The 25,483-nt window shown below is 54.9% G+C and overlaps 1 protein-coding gene across 6 annotated transcripts in view; it reads right to left on the reverse strand.

Moving 5' to 3' along the window:
• WIZ (WIZ zinc finger) overlaps positions 1 to 25,483 on the reverse strand; it is a 60,576-nt gene that overhangs the window by 13,770 nt on the left and 21,323 nt on the right. For 5 of the 6 annotated variants that reach the window (XM_075525946.1, XM_075525949.1, XM_075525948.1 and 2 more), the window contains exons 3-5: positions 11,110 to 11,170; positions 5,970 to 8,509; positions 5,376 to 5,741 (exon numbers count right to left, since the gene is read on the reverse strand). In XM_075525946.1, coding sequence (XP_075382061.1) covers positions 5,376 to 5,741; positions 5,970 to 8,509; positions 11,110 to 11,170 — 2,967 coding nt within the window. The remainder of the gene's footprint in view (positions 1 to 5,375; positions 5,742 to 5,969; positions 8,510 to 11,109; positions 11,171 to 25,483) is intronic. The other variant, XM_075525945.1, reaches the window with a different exon arrangement.

The raw sequence follows: 25,483 nt of genomic DNA on the forward strand, positions 1-25,483 counted from the left end.
CGTGTCCTGGAGCGCAGCCCTGCAGAGAGGGATCTGGGGGCTTTGGTTGATGGGAAGCTCAACGGGAGTCAACCGTGTCCCCTCACGGCCAAAAGGGCCACCCATATCCTGGGACAGTATAGCGAACTCGTTGAAAGACGTGGTTGTCCCATGTCTTGGTGTGACCTCACCTTGAGTCCTGTGGGCACTTTGGGGCTCCACAATCTAAGGAGGACGTAAAAAATACTGGAACGTGTCCAAAGGAGGGCAACAGAGATGGTGGAAGGAGTAGAGGGCGTGAGTTGTGAGGAGCAGCTGAGGATACCGGGGTTGGTCAGCCTGGACAAGAGGAGGCTGAGGGGCCACCTCATCGCTGTCTACAACTTCCTTGTGATGGGGAACGCAGAGGGAGGTGCTGCTCTCTTCTCTCAGGTGTCTGGTGATAGGGAATGGCTTAAAGTTGCATCAGGGGGAAGTTCAGAGTGGCCTTTAGGAAAGAGTTCTTCATGGCAAGGGTGGTCAAGCACTGGAACAAGCTCCCCAGGGATGAGGTCATGGCCCCAAGCCTGTTGGGTGTTCAAGAAGAGTATGGAGAAAGCTCTTAGATGTAGGGTTTAACTTTTAGCTTGCCCTGGGTGGAGTCAGGAGTTGGGCTTGATGATCCTCACGGGTCTCTTCCAGCACTGGAGATTCTAAGAATGTTCCTTTCTTTCTGAAAACTATGCTCTAGAGAGGGAGAAGACACTCTTCAGCTAAGGCAGGACCTTGGGCACGGTAGGGGCAAGCCCCACTTCCGAGTCCTCATCTAGGGGCTCAACACGAGCAAGCAGCAGATGGAAGAACTGGAGAACCATTCCCTAAGCTCACGCCATTCAACCGACCCTCTCCTCCTCCTAAAAACCTGTGCTACATCAGATGTGCTCCAGGAGGAAGGACAGACCCTGTGTCTTCTCTGGCTCTGCATGGGGTGGAAGGCCAACCAGCAAATGAACATTTGCTCCTCTTCCTAGACGTGGCGAAACATCACTCTTGCTGCACAGGAGCAGATCGAGAGGAGAAAGCCAGGTCTAGCAGAAGACCTCACAGTTTGGGACAGTTAGAGAGACCACGGGGACTTAAATCCGGGAAAAAAAAAGGGGAGAAGAAGAATGGAGGATGACGGTGCCAACCCTGCAAGAGCAGTCTGGGGCACAGAGCAAGGTGAGGCAGGCTACGAGGAAGGAGAGCTGCGAGCCGTTTTGAGGAGGACGCAATTGCCTAACACTTCCCAACGCCTGCCAAGAAGCGCCACGTGTTCTCCGAGGAGGCTGCCAATAGGTTCGGAGCCAGGAGATACACAAACAGCCTCGCTAACGAGCCAAGCCAGGCTTTAAGGAGGCGGTCGCAGCAGCGGGGCACACCTTCGCCCGTCACAACATGCGGGGAAAGCCACCGCTGAGCACAGGGACCTCCCTGGAGAAGCCGCCAACTCCAGTGGGGATCGCTCGGGAGCCAGTGGTCTCATAGAAAAGGGTGGGGAGGAAAAAAAATTAAAAAAAAAAAAAAAAGGTTTTCAGACTTTTAAGCTGTTCAAAACCGAACCAGAGTGAATGTTGCAACCCCCGCTACGTCACAGCCCGTCCTGGGATGGGCCAGGGCCGAGATAACCCTCCCGCTCTCCGCAGCACTGCAGCCGGGACGTGTCCGACGTTGAGCACGGCACTTCAGGGAGGGTTCAGACATATCGGGGAGGGAGATCGAAGGTCTAAAAAAAATCGATCGAGGGTCTAAAAATCACGATGATCGAGGGTCTAAAAATCATGGCCAAAAAGGGGAGATTGAAAGATCTGGGTCTACAGAAGAGCACGAACTGTCGCCTTTGCTTATTGTGGGGAAAATGAACAGTAATGGATTTAGATACTAAAAATACCAAAGACCCCGTCGGCTTTCTAAGGGTGAGGGCTGGTGACGGCAGCACGGGTGCCGAGGGCGACGGTGGAGTCTTCATCAGAGCCTGGAGCAGCCGAGTTCAGGTTGGTTTAGGTACCGTGGACTTGCTTGGAAGCAGAGGGAGGGAACAGGTAACCCCTGAAATCTCCCCGGTATCTCAAAACATCCTGGTTTTGCCGCAAACGCTCCCATCTAAACAACAACCGCAGCCAAGTTCAAGTTCTCGCCGCAGACCCAAACACCTACTTCCTCCCTTTGACTTTTAGTTTTGCTTAAAGAGGGTTATTTTGTTTTTAAACAAGCGGCCAAGGGTATGAGACCGGCAAGAGCCAACCCAGCTCTCCCGCTCCGCTCCGTTTACCACGAGTGCGTGTTAAACCCACAGCCCTCTCCCAACGCTCCTCTTTGTTTCTTCGCCGCGTCCCACCTGCGAGCAGCTCCGGGAGGGGAAACTTTGCCCCACGAGGACAGAGATGCTCAGGGTCTTGCGGTGATTTGATTACAAGCCCAAGAACGGAGAAGCACCACCGTGATCATCGAATCAATCTCCCGGCACCCCAAACTGAATCCTCCACCTTTGTTTCCCGCTGCAGCCTTGTTAGAAACCATGAACCGCAGCCGGCACAGGAAACGGTTCACGAAACGCTCCCCGACAAGGGGATTTCTCCCCGCCTGCCCCCACGACGCGGGGTTTCAGTTAAGGGTCTACCGATATTCTTAGCTCTTAACAGCTCGGGAGGCATCTTGCAAGGCCAGCAGAGACCTTCTGGCAGGTCGCGCGTCTGGAAGCGGAGAGGAAGGAAGCAGGAAGCGGTTCGCGGAGAGCTGCCTGCAGATGCTGAGCTGCGACGTCGTCCCGGGGTGTGAGCAGCATCGCTGCTCCCACGGCACGGGGCTGCCAGCGCCGTGACACGGAGCCACCGGCGGAGACGGTGTGGGGCCACCGCCGACTTTTCACGAGATCCTCCTGCCATTATAACTTGCTAACGGCCTTTATCTCGTTAATGTTGCTTAAACCCCTCTATAAATTACAGAATTAGCATAAAACCCTAGCAGAGGATGTTAACGCTAAGCAGGTGCCCTTAAGGCAGCTCCTCGCTCCAGCCTGGCAGCAGCGGTCGAGCTTTTACCATGGCCGCAAAGACCCACGCGAGAAGCAGGCAGCTCGCTCGAGCTCTCACACGTCTCACGAGTGATTTGAAGAGACACGGGGACAAGCGGGCTTAAAAAAAAACAAAAAAAAAAAAACGGCTAAAATCTTCCCGGCTACAGATTCGGCATCCCCCATCTCCAAACCTGCTTCAGTGTTTGCTCAGCTGCTTCCCCGCAGCCGTACCCAGAGCAAGAGTTAAATAAATATTGCGACGCAACGGGCGCCGCTTCGTTCTTAAATCGGTTGCGACAGATACTTTCAGCATGAAGCCAGAGCGCCCTGAAAGCGTCATTTCAAGGCTGGAAGCAAAACAAGGAGGGTTTCGACTCACGGCGAGTCGTCTCTGCGAGCTTAGGAGCGTAACTAAGAGACTTCAGGCTTGGATTTAAATACAAAAGCCGTCCACCGATCGCTATCTCCACGTGATCCGCTGTGCGTGCTTTGGTTACACAACAGGTTGCCGGGCCGGGGATTTTTAAGCTTTCCAAATGTACCCGTTTTCTCGGCATTGTCCCCCAAAGACACGACTCGTAAGGAAATACGGAGCACGCGAGTTTAAATCCAGGAGCGCGGCTTAAGGGGGCGTTTGAGCTCTTGGCTCTTGTGCGGGTCACACTCGCCCTCCACTCATCCCACGTGTCCGTCCTCAACCTTACCCGGGTTTAAATACAATGCGGAACCAGACCAGAATTAAGCTCTAATTCAACTACTTTTACCTAAAAGGACAATTCCCGACCCGATTTCTCCCACCAAACACCCACCGGCATTTCAAGGCAACGGGACACGGGCACAGCAAGGAGCAGGAGATGTTCCCAAGCCCTGGGCCAACATCACATGCTGAAAACAAACTTGAGTGACGTTGCCTGAACTGATAAGCGAGATCGTATTTCAAGAGGTGACCCGTTTTTTGTTTTTTCTTTTTTTTTTTTTCCCTAAAACTTCACATCGGGGACATTTGATATTAGACCTGCCGCGTTCAGAACTGCATTAACCTCTTCTCCGATGAGCCGTTGTTACTGAAGGGTGGCCGCACTCTTTCTTCACCGAGACGCTTTCCACCCTTTGTAACTACAAAATACACGAGGCCTAGTTTTTAAAACAGCGGTGCTGTCTATAACGGCTTGTGCCAGTGAATTTTGGGCACCGGGAGACCTAAAAATTGCCGAGCGATAGTCACAGTCAGCAGGAGCATCCAGCCACTGGCAGCGGAAACCCAGCTGAGCCCTCCAAAACGCCTCTTGTTGGCATCAGCCACCACTCCGGGCTGGTAACTATTCATCCTCCAAGCTTTGCCATGCCAAGAAAGAAGAGTTTGGGTTTGTTCGCGTTTTAATTTGTGTTTGTTACGCTCAAGACTCGTTCCAAAGAGCAGCCAGGCACGTGGAGCAGTCTGGAGCGCCGGGATTACAGGCTCTTTCATATTTCAATTAAAGCCAGATAGCTCCTCACCGCAGGGATGTATCTAACGTAGGATTAGGCTGAGCAGAACCTAGCGAGAAGCTGCTTCAAGGCCTTCAAGATGCTGCCAGAAGCACCAGGTGTCAGTAGGCGGTGGTTTTTTTCCTAACGCGCGAGCAAGTTTTTAGCCTTTGGAAGAACGGTAGTTGCAAAGTTTTTGGCGCAAACTCAGTTTTGTGGAGCCTTGCAGGGGAAACCTGGAAGCTGGGACAGGCTCTGCTCTGGAACTGATGATCCCGTGTGAATAATTTGGAGCTCAGCTGATGGAGGGGGACCAGCTCAGACCCAAATCCATTTGGGAAGGACCCTTCGCACTCCCCCCCCGCCCACCATAACATAACACCTACGGAAAATAAGCAGCCGAGGGATGAACACAGCAGACCAGAGGTCTCATCCCGCCTTCTGCGTGGCCGAGCGGTGCCAGCACGGACTGGTACCAGTGACCACGCTCTTCTCCTTTGCTCCAGCCACGCTCTGCCCCATGATTTGCGAAGCTTTAGGGGTTTCCCCAATGGAAACCTCGTTCCTAAACACGCCGTTTTTCAAATGACAAAGCCCAAACATCCAAAGCACGGCTCCCCGGTGGGATGCGACCCCTCCCGTCCACCTCTCAAGAGACCGCACTGCCTGGCTCTTTCATCTGCCGCATCTCCACCCGTCTGCCCCCAAATCAGCATCAGATTTCACAGGACACAGAGCGTCAACGATGGAGACGGATAAATCACCAGCAGGTTACGCCGCTTAAGCCCTTCCCTGTAAACGCCCACCCTCCAGCGAGGCTCTGTTCAGCAGGATGCGACGGTTTGGGGTTATCAAAAGAGTTTCTGGCTTGCCCAGGGTGTTCGGGGACACTTACCATCTCTGTAGGACTGCAGGGACTCATCTCCCCAGGACGGGGGGAACGGGGACAGAGGAGACCGTGGAATGCTGCACTCGGACATGGGGGTCATGCTCTTGCGAGGCACAAAGCCGTGAGCTTCCCTCTCTCGGCTCGGGGACGAGGGCTCCGCTCCCATCGCCGCTTGCAGCATCGGATGCTCCGACGAGTTGGCCAACAGCTCCTTGAGGATGTTAATGGGTGAGATGGTGAGTTCCCAGTTGGTAATACCAAAGTCTCTCAGGTGGGCTCTGGCGTGGCTGGAGAGACCCGCTCGCGTGTCGAAACCGGCCCCGCAGAATTCGCATCGCATCAGGCTGAAAGTACTCGGGTCGAAGTTTGCAACTGCAGAAAGAAGGACAGACAGTCAGCGCCGCCGCTAAAACCCCTGGATCAGGCCTCCGAGGGTGGGGGGGGGTTACTGCACCTGAGACAACCGCACGTCACCGGTTGTGCCGTGGTCACCACGCTTCAGGTTGACCACGGTGCCATACGTACCCATTTCTCGGTGGGAGGAGAAAACCCCACCGATTAAAACAAGGAAATAGAAAGCACAGTGAATTGAATACATACTACCTTTTTTCTTCTTCTTTTGGAAGGAAAATTTTTGCTCAATAGCTTTCACTTCTTCCGCTGAGATGAAGTGACGGACGTTGTAGCTCACCCCCACCCTGTTGAGGTGGCCCCGCACGTGGTTTGCCAGCCCGATCCCGTTGTGAAACCTGTCTGGGCAGTAGGGACATTTTCTCTCCTCGTTCTTCAGCATGGGCGAGTCGGAGTCCAAGAGGTCATCGAGCTCCAGAGGACCCTCCAGAGGAGAATCCAGTAGGAGCATATCCAAGGGAAGGGGCTCTTCCATCATGAACTCCCGGGAAGGGAGCGTCGTTTTCTTCTTGAATGGCTTCCCCCGGGGCCGCTTCGTTGCCTTGGGATGCAGGTTCACCTCCTCCAGAAGGACGATGGGGACCATCTTCCGCAACTGCTGCTGCTGCTCCTCTGAAGCTATCGAAGAGTCCGTGGCTTTCAAGGTGTCTCTGAACGTCCTCTTGAGGTCCAAGGCAGCTTGAGGGATGGCGACGGGTTTGATGCCTCTGCTCTCGCTCAAATCTATTTCTGTGCTTACGGAGATCTCCTCTTCCATGCTCCCAGCATCGTTGGCCAACACCCACTTGTGCCTGAGCTCTTCCAGCCCCATATGGTGGCTCCTGAGACCATCGCCTTCTCCCTCAAGGTGCTGAGCTGCTGCCTTTTTTTTCAGCTGCTGCAGAGCAAACTGCGAATAAGCTTTAGCGGAGGGAAAACCGGACAACCCCAGGTTTTTATGCGGGGCAGCGTACGGAGCTGCTTTCCTGGCATGAAACCCTGATGTCTGGTAGTCCTTTTTACTAGCCCCGTTGCTTTTGTCGAGTCGCGGGTGAGTTAGGGCAAAACCGTGGACCGCTTCGTAATGCGATGTGCTTTCTCGGTGAGGTGGAGGGAAAAGCCGGTCTGCTTTGCCGAAATAATCCGTCTCTGCAAACCGGCCCGGCCTGGCTGGGCTGTAGGCATCTCTGCTAGTTCCTGGTTGATTGGGATCATCCTCGTACACCTCCGCGTCCCAGGAGAGGTGGGAATGGGTGTATTTCATGTGCTCCTTGAGGATGTTCTCGTTGGGGGCCGGGAAGCTGCAGAGCATACAGGTGCTGAGCCCTTTGCCGCTGCCGTGAGGTGGTACCTGCATCTGCAGGGACACGTGTTCATTTGGTTTGAAGTGTTTGTAGATGCCGTGCACGGGGCTATCCCGTATTTCTCCGCTGCCCGCATTTCCAAAGAGATTCATGTTCTTTGCCCCTTGGTCCTTCCTCTCCTTGACGTGCATCTTGGCGTGCTGGACAAAGATCTTGGAGGAGTTTGTGCCGAAGACGCACTTGGGGCACTGCAGCCGGGCTTCCCGACCTTCGTCGGGAAACTCGTTCAACTTCTGGATCTCTTCGATAATTTTTTCCCGAGACTCTTGGTGGAGCCTTTTGTGCTGCTCCAAAGACGTGGGGTCTCCAAAGGCCCACCCGCACTCGTTGCAGCAGAATTGACACTGCCCTCCCAAAGCATCTCTGTCTTGGTCCCTCCCTGGTCCACGATTATGCTGAAGCATGTGATCCATCAAATGTTCCTTTTTCTTGAAGTAAATGCTGCACTCGATGCAGGTGTACACCGTAGGGTCCTCCTCCGGACCCAGCTCCTCTTTCCCCTGCTCCTCCAACAAGACGCTGCACACGTAGGGCCTCATCTCGATATCGTAGGAGCTGCAGGGAGCGGGCTCCAGAGACATCAACGGGATCCGCTCCACCGAGTCTTCGGCATTTACCGTCCAGGACTGTTTGCCGACGGCGAGGTCCGCGCCGAGCTGAAGACCCGGCTTCTGGATCGTCCACTCGGCCGCGTTGAGCGGGTTGATCTCGTCCAAGTCGGAGTCGACCATCAGCCCCTTCCTGTGGGACGAGGAGCTCTCCAGGGATTTGGACTTGCCGAGGACAGGGTTTAGCGTTTTTCTGAACACCGTCGGAGTCAGCGGAGGAGGCACTTCACGCACAGCCTGTCCCCGAAAGGGCAAGTTGGTTGCTACATCTGTTGGCTTGCTTATGTCTTTATAGTGAGGACTTGGGCTTTTATTGGGTCTAGAAATCCAGTCAACCCTCTGGATTCCCCTCTTACTTTTATCTAAGTGCTCTTTGCTGAGGCCTTCAAGTTGCTTTGGTTCATTTTTAAGATATTTCTCTTCCCCGCCACCAACCGATGCCCCTGCACAAGGGCTGGGTGTCTCTGCTGGCACCTTGCCACCATCCAGGTCCTCGGAGTCGCTCTCCAGTTGCTCAGGATCCACCCGCACCGTATTTACAACCTGGGGCTCCACGGCGAATGCCGACTCCTTTACGCACCGCGCGTCCTTCGAGTCCTTCAAGCCAGAGAGTCTCTCTAAAGTGCTTTCTTCTCTCCCATCGCCCGCTCTCGTCTCCAGAGCGGAGGTGTCCCAGGTCACGCTGGCGGACACCGTCATGTTTCGCAGGTCTAGGGAGCTCCTGGCATCCGTTCTGTACAAAGCCTTCTTGAACTCCAAATGCTCTTCATTCGTGGAGCTGCAAATAAGTTTTGAGAGTTAATAACTGGGTAACGGGATATTACCAACGTTTCCATTTACAAAAGGGTTGTCCTGGAACCAGAGCGAGCCTGCGTGGTGTTACGGCATACCGCAGGCTGGGGGTTTCATGGTGACTCCCGTATCGCCCCAAATATTAAAGACTTAGGACAAAACCAAGCCCATCCCTTCCCACCCTCCCTTGGCCACGTGCAGCTCGAATAATTTCTGCATCTTCTTCTGGGCTTGCTCCAAGCTCGTTTCAGCGACGGCTGTGTCCGCTCCCTGCGGTGGCTCTTCCACGTTCATGCCAGGCACAATAGGAGTGCTGGGTTCCCATCACCACATCACCAATTCCCGCCTTGGGCCAGAAGTCATCTTTCCCTTGCTCCACCCCACTCTCTGCTTCTCCTTCCCTTTCCCTTGCTAACTCCTCGGGATGCTTGGACACCTTATTGCCGCCTGTTTACCCAGCTCAACAGGGATATTTGCTCTTAATAATGACACTTGTCGCTATCAGGCCAAAGAACAGGCCAAGGAACTCTTCCAAGTTGCATAAAAACAGATTTAAGCGTCATTGTGGACCACACCAAAGGTCTCTGGGACCAAAGGATGGTTTGTCTCCATGATTAAATGAAGGTCCCTGGGTGATCCCTCTCCACAGCAGGAGTGGGAAGTCTTTCTGCCCTGTGCAGAGACCCCAAGCCACAGTGGATCGAGGTGGTTCCTCCCCATCCTCTTCCAAACCCTCGGCAATGACCCCAAAGCTGGGAAGACCCCACCGAGCGGCTGGAGAACGTGAGCCTCCATGGGGTGAGCTCTACAGTGGGATTGGGTGGCCCCATGCCACCCAGACGGGTGCTGCAGGTACCACCACGGCCCTGAAGATGCGTTGGGTGTTAGAGAGGGGCCGTGCGCACCCATGGGCAGTCCCAGCCTGGTGGTTTTGAAAGTCCTACGTTGGGCTTGGAGGCTTTTTCAGGGAAGAAGAAGGGACACGGTGAGAGCCACGAGGGTGCAACAGAGGCACCTGATGTTCTCTGAGATGCCTCGAGGGACTGGAGACATCTGCATGGGACCAACAGTTATGAGACAGGATCTACAAGAGCCTCGAAGCCCTTCTGCTGGGGTGGTAAGAGACTCGGTGGGGAAGCAGAGAGCCTCGAATGGCACCGGATCCCCACATTTAGGCTTCTGAACTAGGGTCCAAGAGACCCAGGAGCCCCGATGTCCCTGACGGCAGCTTCACGGGGGGTTGGCAGATGCCAGCAGCTCAGGGGCCGAGGAGACTCGGGGCATCCGCCGAGCTGCAGAGCGAGACAAGACTCTTCCACGTCCCCATCCCTGCCCTAAGGACACGACCCAGCTTCTGTCCTCCACAGCCAGCTTCATGCCCGGCTTCTCCTTCCACGCAGCACCCGTGGCATAGATGCACGGCCAAGAGGGAGATGCAAACCACCACCATCCCGGCTCTGGCTCCCTGCTAAACCATCCCTACGGAAGAAATCTGCCAAACCGCAGAGCCTGACACCCAGAGAAGCCCGGTGACTTGAGACCTCGTGCAAGTAGCTGCTCCAGGGCCAGCAAAACACTATCTCACGGGTCAAGTTGTGCTGCTGGGAGAACAAAGTGCCTTTGTTGGAGACAGCAGGGCTGCCAGTTCCACATGGTTCTCATGCTGCCTCTCTCTCTCTCTCTCCTTCTTTTAAAACCTATTTCTTTCCAGCTCGTTCCTGGAAAAAGCCAAGTTTAGGGGCGAACTGACCCTCCCACCCCACCGTGCTCGCCCTCCCGGCTCCAAACCTTTCCCTGTTTTTACTTGGGAGAAATTACTGCGGACTGGAGGACGGGCTCACCGTTGTCTATGGCTTGATATCGGGGAAATGTGATTCCCATATGCACCGTAAACCCTGCAAACGTTATTAAAAATAACTCACTGAGGAAACCGCTGGCCCAGGAAGGATCAGTCAACGGCAGATACTAAAATAAGCCCATTAAAACGTGCTGGGCATTGGTTGCATTGCTAGACAGGCTAAGACAGAGAGCGATTCTGAGCCAGGCGCGGATTCCCGGTGCCACGAGGGACAAGGACCCTTGCCCTGCATTGAGCCTTGGGCCGGCACCCCAAAATCTGCCTTTTCCAGGGTGCTCAGAGCTATTTGGGACACCCCTTAGCAGCTTCGGGACACCCAACGCAACCAAAGCAAGCATCCACCTCCCAGCACCTCTCTCTCCCTCGCAGCAGGGACAGACCCAGCAGCTCCGAGGGGAACCGGCATGGCTCCGAGGGGAACCGGCATGGCTCCGAGGGGAACCGGCATGGCTCCGAGGGATAATTTAGGGTGGGCAGAAGCAGCGTGGTTTGTTGGGAAGCGGGACAAGGGAGATGAATTAGAGCAGCCAACGCTGCTCTGCTGTGCTCTGCACAGGGACTGTGCTGGCTGGCTCCGAAGGGACCTGCTGATGTCCTCGGTGGTGGGACAACCTTCTTCAGGGACAGCCAGGGAGATATTTTGGGGTTTTGTGTAACTGGAGTACCACTAGCAAAGAGAGACGGGCTCCCGGGTGCTCTCCGCTCTGCAACATCCCTTGGGAACTTACCCGAGTTCAGTCCTGTGAGCTGTGGCTGGGACGGCACCGGAGAGGGCAGGATCGGGCTCATCTGCAACAGAGAGGAAAGCTCCAAGGTCAGTGCCCAAGCGAGGCTTCTTCAATGCAATTTGCAATAAAGTGATTTTTTTTGTGTGTGCGTGTGTGTGTGTGTTAAAAAAGCTTTCCCAGCAGATAAACCCCCTCTGCTCCTGCTGCCCATCCTTCCCTCCTACAGCCGGGTCCGGATTACAGGAGGATTTCCGAGCCACACTTAAGAGGGTTTAATCCCGCGCACAACTATTTGGTGTATAATCATTCCTGCAGCTAAGCAGTTTAACGGGAAGATGCGCGTGCCGTTGGCCGCGCTCCCGCTGCCCCTGCTTGCCGGAGAGGTATCCGGCGTGGAGCCGTGGCTGAGCGGTTGGACAAAGGTTGTCTTGGTCCGCCCTACGAAGACGACTGGTTCCCCCGGCTCTACGGCTGGAGCTCACGAGCCGTGCCGGTGCCGGCGTGCATCCCCGCCCTTGGACCGGCAAGCAGGGCTTCTCCGGGTGCCTGAGCATCATCTGGGGCTTGAAGGAGCTTTGCTTCGCTCCGGTGTTGGCTGAACCCCCAGGATGGGTCCTGGGCTAAATCACCTCCAAGCCTGTCTGCGAGAAGATGCGAGGCAGGATTTCAGGCAGCGGCGACAGGCAGGCAAATGCCTCCTGAAGATCTGCAGGGTCTGCGGAGATACATCGGACGCAGACACGTCCTTCTTCAAGAGGAGGAAAGCCTTCGGCCGCGTCCAACGAAGACGTCTGGGTCAAACCTACCTGGCCCAGAAGTTCCATCGGGCAGGGCTGAGGTCAGGGCAGGACACGGGGGTTTCGCTCCTCGTGCCGGATCCCCTCCCCGTCCTGCTCCGGCCACACCTTGCCTGTCCCAGCTGTACGGAAAGCAGGGACTCGCTTGTTATTACAGGCGCGGCTGGGAGCTTGGGGAAGCCGAGGCGTAGCTGGGTGAATCCACGTTGTTTCCTGCTGCGAACCAGCCCCAGGCAAGCAAGCTTGCTGCTGGGACGAGGAACTGTCCTGCATCCCTGCTCTCATCATCATCACCATCATCATCTTGGGTCATGGGATGCCCAGCAGCCCAGCCTCGGGCAAGCAAGCTCGCTGCTGGGGCAAGGAATTGTCCCCCGTCCCTGCTCCCATCATCATCATCATCATCTTGAGCCATGGGCAGCCTGGCCCCAGGCAAGCAAGCTTGCTGCTGGAACAAGGAATTGTCCCGCACCCCTGCTCCCATCATCGTCATCTTGGGTCATGGGATGCCCAGCAGCCCGGCCCCAGAGTTGCCTGGAGCGCATCGGCGCGGTGGAAATACCCAGGAGGCCATGGGAAGGAGGTGTCAACAGCTTGATGGAGGGTACAGACCATGCCTGGGGCTCATGGAGAAAAGGGACATGCAAGGAGCAGCTCAGCCTCCACCACGCGCCATCCAACGACCCAGAGAGCCTTTAATGCTGAACGTAAAGATGAGAGAGAGCGGGATCAAGCTGCACGTCCTGGGAAGGAAACGGGGAGCACTTTGGAAACACGCGGCCAAGGAGATGGGTTTTGCTGCAACCGTCTGCAGGCTCAGCCTGTGAGAGCCTCTACAGCCCAAACTGACCTCCGTCCCCTCCGGGATGGACGCAGCCGCTCACAGTTTGCATTTATTCTACGGATTACTGATTACGTGCCATAAAACCAGGAGGAACGTGGTATTCAGGCCACCGCACTGGTTATGGAGATGGGGGAGGCAGGGCAGGACCTGCCCCAACAGCAGAGGAGGGCCGGGAAAAGCCAGGGTTGGCTGCCCATCCTTCTAACATCTTAGGCGAGCCACCTTAGCGGCGAGACTTTTAAGGCTGAGCACCTCCAACATGTAGGTCTCATCTGGAGATGATGGGGTTGGAGCTCTTTCATCTAGATGCAGAGCTGGGACCATGCACGTTGCCGGGGTTTATCCGGCATGGGTGCTGTCAGAGCCTGCCCTGGAGAGGTGGCGGCGTCCCTGGCTCCCAGATTAGGTCCTTTTGGCTTCAAAATCATTTTGGAAAAGGCCGGCGGGATCCAGGGCCAAGCTGCCGAGGTCACAGGAGACCGGCAGTGTTCATTCAGGAAAGCCTGAGTCACCGACCGACCAGGGCGGGAATGCCGGGGGAAAGGACAGGAAAAAAGCCAACCCTCCCAAATCGGCAGATTTTAAACACTTCCATAAATCCCCACAGCATGGATGGAGAGGGGCAGAGAGCACCGATGGCCCCGAAAAGACGGTGGCAGGAGCCTTCCAGGGACTCTTTTGTTCTCCGGAGCTCCAGCACAGCTCCTATTTTTAGAAACTATCTCCTTTAGAGGAAAACATGCAGTGATTTATCTTTCTCCTGATGAGCACGTAACTGCACTCCCTGCAAATCCTGGTTTCTTGGAAACAGCGAGAGATGAGGGAGTATAATGTCTTGGACTTAGGAGGCTCAAATTTACCCTCTATGGTAATCCAGCAAGAGCTGCTCCTCTAACCACAGGAGCGTGGCTGCAGCTTCTCCCGAGAGAGCACGGCGAATCTGAATTCGTTTCTGAGCTCACGGGCTCTCCTCCAAGAGATCAAACACCCTTCATATCGGGGCCATGGGTCTCTCCTCTCTGGTTTTCCCCTATCCCAAGAGTTAAAGCAACCCGGCCAGGACATCAAGACACTTTCAAAATCGAGCCATCACACGAGCCTGTGGCCAAAACACACGCAAAAAGCCAGAGATAAGGGAAAACCTGTGAGTTTCCCGGCACGGGAGCAGTTACGCAGAGAGCAGGAGCTCTCCTAGACACAGCAGCCCCAGCTCTAGACAAATTCGGTGATGGTTCCTTACATAACACGTTTCAAAGGTCGTGGATTGAGAAATACCAACATCTCCAGAAGAGCCAAAAGAGCCCCGGCTCGTCGAGCCCATCACAGTCAGGGTTGATAAGCAGAGGTTATCGGCACGTTCGAGAGGCTCGATAGCATATCAAGGTGCAAAAATTTCGCCTAAACCTTCACCACCACCCCAGAAAACACCAGGATGCACCTTCAGGTGCTCTTCACATCGCCGCTCTTCGTACGGCAGATGCTTCGTACACAAAGGGTCCGGTTTATTTTATACCGGGGCTACTCAACGCATATTTTTAAGACTAACGACATACCAAAGGGTAGCTGTGATAATTAGCAAGGTTGCCCTGCTGCATCAGGAGGTCACAGAGACGTTGATAGATCCAACATCCAACAAAGTCAGGCCAATGAAGGTCCCCAACCATCAGGGATTGGAGGATGTGATGGATGAAGACAGGCTGGGGGAGTTGGGCTTGTTCTGCTTCAAGATGAGAGCATGAAGGTGCTGCCTACAGCCACTAATTGGAGGGTGTAGAGAAGATGAAGCCAAACTCCTCCTGGACATGTGCGATGAGAGGACAAGGAAATCACAACATGAGCAGCTCTTCCCTGTGAGAGCGGGACAGCTCTAGGACAGGCCAGAGGTGTGGGGGATGTCCATCCTTGGAGATGCTCAAAACTCAACTTGATGGGGCTCGAGCAACCTACCTTTGAATTTGTCTGTGCTTTGAGCACAGGGATGGGATGAAGACCTCTGGAGGGTCCTTCCAGCCTCAACTATTCCGTGATTTTAAGATTAAAAACCCAAATCAATTCAAGAGTCTAAAGCAAAGAGGTCTTTTGGATGGTGGTTTCCATCAAGACCCTAGACCAGCCAGAAACAGGGCTGGTTCTCTCTTCTGAAGAGTCTTCAGATCTCTCTTCTGAAGAGTTTAACCAAGAAACTATTCTCCTGCAAGTGTTCTACCCAAGAGGTGTCTAGTGACAGCCTAAAAGAGCATAAAGGAGTGAAGATTTAAAGAAAACTCTACAATATTATTATTTCCCAAACTTCAAACTGCATAAGGCTCCATCCCGTGAATACAACAGAAGGTTACTTCCAGAGGACATCGGTCTGAGGATGGGATGAACCAGTCTCCAGTCAAGGGAGGAAAAAAAAAGAGGCTCCTCCACTTGGTTTAAGACCAAAACTGGACTCATCCGAAATCAAAAAATAAGCATATGGGACAGGAATTTGCAACACCACTTTTCTGAGCAATCCGAGGGCTTCCAAAAGCCCTCAAAAGCAGCTGATCACCTCCAAAAAGCCTTCACTGAGCCTACACGTCTTCTCCCAGGCTTTGGGTTTTTTTCCAGCCTATCTGAACAAAGTGGAAAAAAAGAGGCAAGAAGAGATATTTTAGCTCCTCTACAGCCAGGCTGAGGGACCTTGCCATTTGAGCAATGGTATTAGGCAAGGGGTGAGTTATTGCATCATCTTCCGAGTAACACAAGATGTTGCAAGGCATGATTTAGCTCTGGAATTAAAGACTAGCTCCTACTTAAGGCTCACGCTTTAATCTCGGGTGTTTAATTTGAGAGCAAAAGGTACCAGAAGAATCGCTCATTTGGCATCAGCAGCTGATACAGCTTCTGCACATTGTAAATAACCTGGAAAAAAAAAAAAAAAAAATTTTTGGCTCGACACGTCGCCTTTCCTGGTCCAAAAACATGACGGCAACCAGTGGTGCCAAAAAAACCAGCAGATGGACCCACAGAGCAGGATTAGCGCTCAATAGCGGTGGGAAAACACCAGGTCCCCACGCCGTGGTGGTGCCAGAGCCGAGCGGCTGGGTTTTTACCGGCGTGCTACCACCCAACCCAGCCATGGGGATTTCTGCTGCATCAGATGGTGCAGATCTGGGGTTGTTACCAGTGCAATGAGGAATCCCACGCCAGAAACGTTCAGTCACCCGCTGCTATACGATGAGCAAGAGACGGGGTGGGTTTTCCAACCCCCAACACCACAGGAGATATTTAGCTCCCCAAAAGCTCACTGGAAATGCAGGGAAGCAGGAGCTTCGTTTCCCACATCCCAGCCCATCTCCAAATCCATCCCACAGCCCCAAACTTGGCTCTTGCAGCCCAAAGCAGCCACGCAAGAAGACCTCTCCGAGTCCACGTCCGTGCCGGCAGAGCCACGGCAGGTCCAACCCGAGCTGGGCTTGTGTTTGCAGCGCAGACAGTGGCGTTCGGCGGGCAAAGGTGCCGGCGGTGCTTTTGCTCGGCAATCCTGACATCCCCACGCGTGAGCACGTGGCTCCAGGCTGAAAGCATGTGATAGGAGAAGCAAAACATGAAGATCCTGCAAAAGAGGGTGCAACCAGCAGCTCTTTCTTCTCCAACTCACTCTAAATAGGGTCAACAGCTCCCACATAAAGGCAAGGGCTTTGCACGAGCACCACGAGATGCTTCACGGCAGAGCTTTTCCCTTGCACAAGAGAAGATGACCGCCTGCGCTCCAATGTCCTCCCCGTCCCCCGAAAGCACCTGGACAAGCATCCTGGGTGCTCTGCATGTGTCGGGGTCAGCCTGGAGCTGTTTGGGTGGCCACCCATGCCAGATTGAAGCTCTTCAATGGTATTCCTGCCCCAAATCCCTGGGGTAGATGCTAATCCTCCGTCCCAAGAGCCCGGCATCCCTCCGTGCTCGCAACAGCCACTCTCCGGCAGAAATCATTTCACCCCCAGTCTCACACGAGCATCCAAACGCTCTTGCCAGAGCCAGACGAGACGATCGCATTCTCCAGCCCTTTGCTGTGGCTTGCCAGAAGCAAGCTGGAGATTTTGCTTGTGCTCCTGAATGCAGACGAGCTGGCACGAGGACAGGCTTTGCCGGAGACACGAACTTCACGATTCCTCCTGAAAATGGGCACGTCTGGGGTTGGTTTTCCTGCATGTAGCTCCGGGTCCTGCTCCGATGAAAGCTCTCAGCCATTTGCAGACAGAAATGAGAGACATTTCTTTCTCCTTCGTGCTGCGTGGCAGCTCAGGGCAGTATTTAAGGACGCTCCTAAGCCTGCGGGCAGATGACCTTGAGGACGGGAGCTCTTCAAAGCACGGCGTGCTGGCAGCACATCGTGTCTCATCTGTCTCAGGCTTAGCCGGCTGCCGACGGAGCCGGGGATGGTGCCGTTGTGTTCACACGACACCGACAGCTCTGCATTCGCTTCTGCTCGGGCTTCCCAGGAGCGGCGTGGGTCCCTTCACCCCTCTGCGGGGGCAGGGTGCTGGAAGTTCGTGTATTTAAGGGCTGGAAATGCCCAGGGTTGTGCAACCAGCATCCAGGTGTTGATATTTCTGCTGCTGGACTTTGCACAGGCAGGAAAAGACACCGCAAAGGGCCCAAGCGATGGCAGTCCATGAAGAGCGGAGTGGATAAACGCTTACATCCCCGACGTGTCTGCTCTAGTCCCAGGAGATGAACGCTGCAGGCTCGCACGCGAGGGGATCAGCTCGTCGCAGCAGGATGAATAACCCACCGGTTGGAGCTGCTCGTGTTTTAACCCATGCTCGGGCCTGGGAGGAGCTGCCTAGGTTGGGACTTTGCTCAGCTCGGGCCAGCAGCTGAACTTGGGAGTTTGGAGGACTCTATCATCGCTGCGAGGGGGTAAAGCAGACTCTGCTGATGAAAGAACGATGTCCAGCCCCGTAATGAGGTGAAAAACCCAACGTAGGGGTAAGAACATCCTGAATAGATGCAGCTCGGTGCTCCCCAGCCAGAGGATCCCATCTTTTTAATCGCACCGGTGCTACCATCTGTCGAATTACTCTCCCATCGACTCACCGAGGCCACACCGAGCTGTATTAATCCCGGTAGGAGTGGAGCCATCCACACATGGTCTCTCTGGCTCCTTGAGCTGCTTAGCAATGCTGGAGATGACCCAGAAAGAGGAGGCAAGACTGTGCAGGCAGGGGACAGGCAGCCCAAAATTTAGACCAGCTCCAAAACCACAGCAAACGGTGCGCTGAATGCCGGCAGCCACGGTCCCATCCGTCCTGCCGGCACCACGCGTCCCAGTCATCCCTTGCGCCGGCTCAGCTCTTTTTGAGCCATTTCAGTGGGTCTAATGTAGAGAATTTACCGGGAAAGACGGGAGCGGGATCAAAAAGTAAGGAATGCAGAAACCTCCGGGGAGGGACAGAGCTGGCTGCCAGAGGAGCAGGTCAGAGCTCTTCTCCTCCACAACTCGACGCTTATCTCAACGCAGTGACTCACGCAGGATCTCTCCACCGAGACAGGCCAGGCGCAAGACATCCGAAAGGCATTTGGGAGGCCGGGGATCAGCACGATCCCCGTGCTTCGGTCCCCTCCTTGGGTTCGTTTTGTACGTGGGGATGGAGGGTGGCCGCCCAGAGACGCCATGGCACCTCCATCCTTGGAGATCTTCCAAACTGGACAACCTGCTCTTGCTTTGGCATTAGCCCTCCAACCCAAATCCCCCCTTCCACCAAAAAAAGATGTTGAGGCTAAACAAGAAGCACCGCAAATATTTTTTCCCCAGCTTCATAAAGGCTTCATGCTTGCTACTCTCTGCCTGTTCCCAGTATTAATCCAGGCACAAACCACCAAACCATTCCCACAACAACTGAACTTCAAGGGGTAGCAGCCTTCGGTGGGGGCTCAGAGTTCTCCCAAAGCCTTGCTCGGGCAGAAGATAAAGCAATTTTGGTGCAGAAGGAGCCAAAACCTCCTGCCTTTCGCTTCAGGGAGCCTTTGGCCCATGCTTGATTTGGCAAAGCAAACCAAACAAAAAAAAAAAATCAAATCCCATTTCCATCCCGTAAGTGATTGCCCCGCTTGGGGCTTGGGAAGCCCCATGAGCACGGGAACATCATCGGAATGAAACGGCAGCGTGGGAAGGGGCCGGGGGGCCATAAAGCAACTCTGAGCAGCTGGAGGGGCAGGGCTGGATGATGGATGGGTCAGGGACCGGCTCTCCTTGCTGCCCCACGGGAAACCCAAGGCTATGGGGAGACACCAGGACAACCTGGAGGACAGGTACAATGTCCTGGCCCTACCAAGCCCAGAAAGCCCTTGGTAAGAGAAACCACACCACCGGGAACTCCAAAGCAAGAGACAAGGACCTTCAGGAACTACCAAAACCAGCAACACTCCAGTATCAGCATTACTAAAAAATTTTAAGACAACCGTGAGCCACGGAGCGAGGCCGAACGCGTGGACGTTTCCCATAGGACAAGACCATGGAGAGCACGTTGGCTCCGGGCTAAAGCCGCCCTACGTTCCCCATCCTCCAGCAACACGCAGCGATGCCTGCGGGTCTCAACGGGCACAAAGAAACCTTGAAGCAACCGGCGAGTGTCTGGCCTTTCCTGATGGATGGGCTTTGGGGCAAGCACCGGGCTCCAGCTCTCACCTCCCCTAAAAATATCGAGCCCGGTGGGTTTCCACCCTCCTTTCGCACAGGAGGAGGATCACAACCCTGCGCGGAGTCGATCCCATCTACCGGGTCCCCTCTTTGGTTTCTAGATGCAAAATAGGATTTGTTTTCACCCTGCCCGGACACCGTGGATCCCAACACCCCATGCAAGACCGTAGGCACATGGCCCCGCGTCCTACCACGCGCCTGAGGACAAGCGGGTCCCTCTCGCCTCCGTCACCAGCAGCGGTCCGGGGTTATCCTGTCCCTGCTATTGCAACCGGTTCTCCCTTGAGCAGTTAGAAAGGCAACGCCTGCTCAGGAAGTGGTCTCTGCAGCAGACAGAGGTGGGGAACGGCACGGCTGCAAGGGGAGGGCGCTGAATGTGCTGACTCAGCATCCCAGCGAGCTCCGGCTCGTTCCAGCAACCCGGCCGCTCAGAGCAAGGCACACAAGACCCCCCCCCCCCGGCCCCTTTCCGGCGTCCCACTTGGGCGGCGAGGCCGAGCAACGCACCATGGACCCAGAAAAACACCAAACGGCTCCAACCCCACCAGGACCCATTTTCCACGGGGGGGTTTCCCGATGCCACTGGCCCTGGTTATCCTTCGCTCTCCTCTCGCCGTGCAGAATTTCCCTGCCATCGCTGTCACGCCCAGGCTTAGCCCTTCCCCTCGAAACACAGACCCGGCACCCTGGCTGTCTCTCGGCTCGGCTGTGCCCGGGCACGCTCCCTCCAGCGGCTCCAGAGTTCGTTCTTGCTGGTCCAGACAGATCGGTGCGTGTTGCATCCGTACAAAAACTCGCTCGAACCTCTCTGGATGGGACCTCTGCGTTATCGAGCAAGCCTTGGGTTGCTCCGTGTGCCGTCCCCCGGTGCCAAGCAGATATTTCATGGGATGCAACGTCTTCGCTGCGCGCTCGGCGGCTGCGTTTGTCGCTCCTCCCATGCAAAGCTCGGAGATTTGGCACCGGTTTGGCACCAACCGGCCACTTACGCTCAAGTCAAGCACTTCTCTCCCAGCGCTGATCACCAATAAGAGCAACAACCCTCCTGCTGAAGCACACCGTTCCTCACACACGAGTTCATCATCCTCCAAGAGATCATCGTCTTTTGGCTCAGGGGAAATAAAGAATCACCCAAGAGATCCTCGCGTCTGGCTCAGAAATAAAGAATCACCCATCCACCGCTGCTGTCGATTCTCAAGACAGCACCCAAGTTTTTACGCCGAGAGGGCAGGGGTCCCGCAGGGACAGCTGGGTTTAAGCAAACTGCTCACACCGGAGAAGAAAAAAAAAAAAAAAACAACCTAAACTAAACTAAGCCAGCGCCTGTTGGCTCGTGCGCACAGGCTCACATTCAAGCTGCCCGAGTCAGCAGAGCTCAGGAAGCCTTGCGCGCTTCTGGAAGACGGAGCCGTAGGAAGCATGACACATCTCGAGATGTTGGCTCCGCTCCCCGGGATGTTTATGGTCAGCGAGAGCTTGCCACGATATCGCAGACTTCACATAAACATCTGGATGAAGGACTCTACCGAGGCTTAACCGGAGACGCTGTACCGGCGTGGGGCTGGTGAGCGCCACGTTACGCCCGAGCCGGAGCAGCAGGACCTCAACGTGGATGTGAGGGGAGCCGGCAGCTTCAAGCACCCGTCCCACCATGAGCACTGGCCCATCTCCATCGGAGAGAAGAGCTGCACGGGGTGACTCACTCGCCCACCAAAGTCGCTCCACCGGGAACCCCGTCTCCGATTGAGGAGGAAAAAGATGAAGCCAGGGATGAGATGCCTCATCTCGCTGGTCACCAAGGGCTGGAGAAGTCCCACCGGGGTGGAAAGGAGATGTTAAGTGTCTGGATGGGAGCCACACCGCAGCTTCGAATGCTTCCCTTCAGCTCTCCCGGGACAGCACAGTCCCTCCAGCCCTTGTAGGACTTGCCAGGGCCACCCAGGGGTGGCCAGAAGATGACATTAATTTTTTATCTCCCAAACCTCAACCATTTGGGCACCGTCGTCTTCTCACAAACAGCTGCGCAGCGACACGGTTTCTTTTCCAAGAAAGAGGCCAACCTGCAGGTCTGTGAGCCAAAGAGCGGAGCCAGGAGAGGACGAGCCGTCTGCCTGGAGGAAGGGCCGCACCCTTCCATGACCAACGGAGCTGGGAGACGTCCCCGCAGCAGCCCGGGGACTCGGGGGGCGGGGGGGGGAATCTCCACTGGGGTTTTGGCCACCGCAACCCAACAGCGAGGGCTTGTGAGGGCTTTGGAGACCAAGTGGGACCAACCTACTCAAGGTAGAGAAGGAGAAGCATCCCAGCAGCGTAAAACCCAGCGAGACCCATGAACGTAGAGGAAGATCTACAGAAGATCATGAATGCCACCGGAAAAAACATCCATGGGGGCAAAGACTCAACCGAGAAGGAAGCATTGAGGGGTTGCACTAAAGAGTCTCCTGGAGAGCCCGATCAGCCGCTGGTGATGTCCCATACCTGCAAAGGGTGCCTTAGAAAGGTCACCGACGTGGAGGAGAGTCGGGCAGCAGCACCTCGAGGGAAAAGGATGGGGATGTTGTGCCGAAAAAGCCAGGGGTAATCCCAGGAATCAGAAGAGAGACAGGGATGATCAACCACAACGGGATGGGAAGCTCGTTAGATGGATGATGGACGACCTGCTGCATTCAGCGATCACATGGGAGCTCTGAGTCACCAACTGTGTGGTTGGGGGGGAAAAAAAAAAAAAAAAAAACAAAACACCAAAATAGAAGAAAAAAAAAAATATATATCTAGCTGTGGTTTACAACCTGCAGTTCACGGACGACTTCGAAAGGCAGCGGAGAAAAGCCAGCCCGTTGTCAGCAGCTTGAACTCGCTCCGCAGGCATCCGCTCCCCGCTGGAAAACCTCCGGCAAATCTAACGAGGCGGAAAAACCCCCCCGTTTCTCCCCGAAACTCAGCGCACGACAGGTCAAGGAGTCCGTGCCGAGACCCCGTGCGGGGTTTCATCGCTGGTGTAGGAGCAAGATTAACCGAAACTGAAACAGGTGCGAGGAAGGGCTACCACGGGGAAAACCAGCTCTTCTGCTGCGAGCAGACAAACAGCGTGGCTTGTTTAGCTTGGCACGGCCGAGAGGGAACCCGACACTTTCCCAGCGAGGAGCTTTGCTCTTATTTCCAGCCTCCCCGCGCTCCCTGGCCAGAGGACGCGAGTTATACTTGGGTTTTCTCAGCTCTCGGAGTATTTGCAGAGCCTGGGGGGATGCACCAGAGCTGTACCCCGCTCCCAGCCCTAAATTGGGGGATGCACAGCCCAGAGCCGTCCGAAAAGCTCCAGGCACCGCGACGCAAAGCTTTGGGCTGCGTTTCCTCCAAGAGAAAGGCAAAAGCTGGTGGTACGAGCCCGGTAGTCAGGGTTGAGGGCTTGCTCCCAGGCTCCAGGGTGATAACAGACTTCCCAGGCTACTCCAAACGTTTGCATGATTTCGGGCTCCGGTGGCATTTCCGAGACTCCTGCAGAACCAGGATGAGACCACGGGGCAAAGGGCAGATATTCAGTGCCCCGAACCTGGGGCTGATCCTACGATCTGCATCAGGTCGGGAGGACGACGCTGCTCCTTCCGCCACCACGCTTGGACCACGCTGCCACCTCTCAGCATCGCTTGCACCAAAGGTGCTCGGCCCACAGCACCTCTCAGGACAGCACCAACCCCGTTTGACCATCTCGAACCCAAAACCTCCCGCTTTGAGCCTGGCAAAACCTCCGACAAAACCTTCACGTCCTTCAAGAAAACAACGCTGAGGTTCGAATAGGGTCGAGATGCAACACCACCACCTAAATGCTAATTGCTCTTCCGTGCCTGCTGCCTGCTTCAGGCAGGGAAGCCATTTGCTCTATGTCCATCCCCCAAAAAGACTTTCCAACCCCCCTAAAAAGACTTTCCAACCCCCCTAAAAAGACTTTCCAACCCCCCTAAAAAGACATCTTTTTCGCAACCTCTCCTTAACCATCCCCGCCTCATACAGCCCCGAGCGCGCCGGCACGGCACCAAACCATCTCCCAAAGCATTTCCAAGCAAGCCGACGGACCGGGTACGGATGCTCCGTAAAACGTGGCCATTCCTTTACCACTCAAACCCCTCGGGGCTCCCCAGCCGTACCCTCAAATCTGGTGGGACGGGGATTGCCCTGAGCATCGCGGTCCGAGGGACGCTGCCAGCGGTGGGTCCTGCATCCAGCATCTGCACCGGGTTTTACAGCTGCCGCACCATGCGGTCCAAACCTCCCTCTGCAAATCAGGGTGCAAATACCTGTTTAACAGGGTGTTTTCTACCCGAGGTGTTTCCAATTCTGCATTTCCCCCATTACCAAGCCTTTTAAAAACAAAAGGCGAGTGAGAAAGAGCACCGCCCGAGGGTGCCAGCCCTCCATTCAAGTCTTTTACCCGCAGCTAAGAGCCCAAATTGAGCCTTTTCAGAGGCGATTCCAAGCCGATCCTTGAAAACCTTTCTTTTTTTTTTTTTTTTTAATTTCCCTTAAAGAGTTATCAGGCCTCCAAGCAAATTCATCCTCTAGACCCTGCTCTGCTCCATCCAGCTTTAAGCAAGATTTATGTGACGGGTGGCAGAAAACTTTCCTCGTCAGCAGAGGACACATCCAGCATCTAATGAAAGAACAGTTTCTATCCAAGCTGCTTGAAAGGCATCCAGACTCTGTTGCAAGCTCATCTTGTTTGGATCCATCTCTATTACATTTCCAGCAGATCTCGGCTGCTCCCATAAAAGTGGTAGTGTTTTTACCGGTGATGAATGCAAGCGATTCACATCGCCCTCCCCTTTTCGCTCTGGGTCCCTCCAACTCCACGTCTTTCACCCCCATCAACCTTTTCCTCCATCCGCCAGCAGGTTTTGGCTTTGCCATCATTAAAACGGGGTTTTAATCACCTAAAAAGAGGAGCCCTGGGAAGCCACAAGGCTCAGCTCTTTTGTACCTGTAATATTAGCAGGCGGGAAGATCCCCAAAGGCTGTTTTGGATGCTATAAGGCCACGGAGAAGACTCCTGAGGGATCTTCTTCTTGCTGTTCCTTGCTGTCGGCCTGTAACGAGCTGTCCTTTCCAATTACAGAAACCCACCGTCCACCACGAAGACCTGGGAACGCTTATTAATCACACCGGCGTACGTGCTGCAGCGCTCCGGAGAGCACGCGACGTTGATGGGCGAGCCTTGCCGAGAGCACGGACGCTTCCCCGAACCGAGCCAAGAGGTTGGACTCGGTCCTTGGCGCGAGCGTGGGCTCTCGGGGCCGCCTTGGCACGGCATCGGTGCCAAGCGCTGGTGTTATTGCGGTGATGGAGAATCGCTGGACGGCTTCGCCTGGCGGCATCTCACCCCCCGTGTCGGGGCTGGCAGGAACACGGCGGGCTCCAGTAACAAGGATAATGAGATGGAGCCCAAAAAGCTGCTGAGGTCCTTCCTCCACTCAACCATCCTACACAGAGGAGGGCTGGAGGGCTCCTAAACACCCCAGGGAAGACCCCAGGGTGGAAAAGCAGGACTCCGGCCCCAGGATGAGCAAGAAGGGACTGGCCACCAGCAACGCTTGCTGGAAAATAGAGATAAATTGAAAATATTTGCAGCCCCTACCCAGGGGATAGAGTTAAGGCTGTGCTTAGACATCTCTGCAAGGAATATACGGTACAAACTGAGGAGAAACACTTTCCCCAGCTCCTCCATCCTTAAACTAATCCTTTTTTCTACATCTTGGAGTCTTTGACGGCCGAACCCTAGAAGTCTCTTCCCCCAGATACACACATTTTCGGGAGACAGCATGAAAAGAAGGATTTTGACCACGCGAACGGGCCAGAACTATAGTAACGCAACAGATAACACGGTTACAAGGAGGACAAACCAGACATGGTGCCACCAGGGAGGAAGGGAAGCAGCTGCTCAGCTCCACTTTGCACCCTAGAGACAAACCCAAGGGGGATAAGTGCCACCAGTTCTCCTGCAACAAGGACACCACGCTTCTGCGGCAAGAACTTCGTGTCTTAAAACCAGCTAGGTTCCCCCAAAACCGCAAAGCA

Source organism: Mycteria americana, chromosome 28 (assembly GCF_035582795.1).
Source record: "Mycteria americana isolate JAX WOST 10 ecotype Jacksonville Zoo and Gardens chromosome 28, USCA_MyAme_1.0, whole genome shotgun sequence".
Taxonomy (NCBI): domain Eukaryota; kingdom Metazoa; phylum Chordata; class Aves; order Ciconiiformes; family Ciconiidae; genus Mycteria; species Mycteria americana.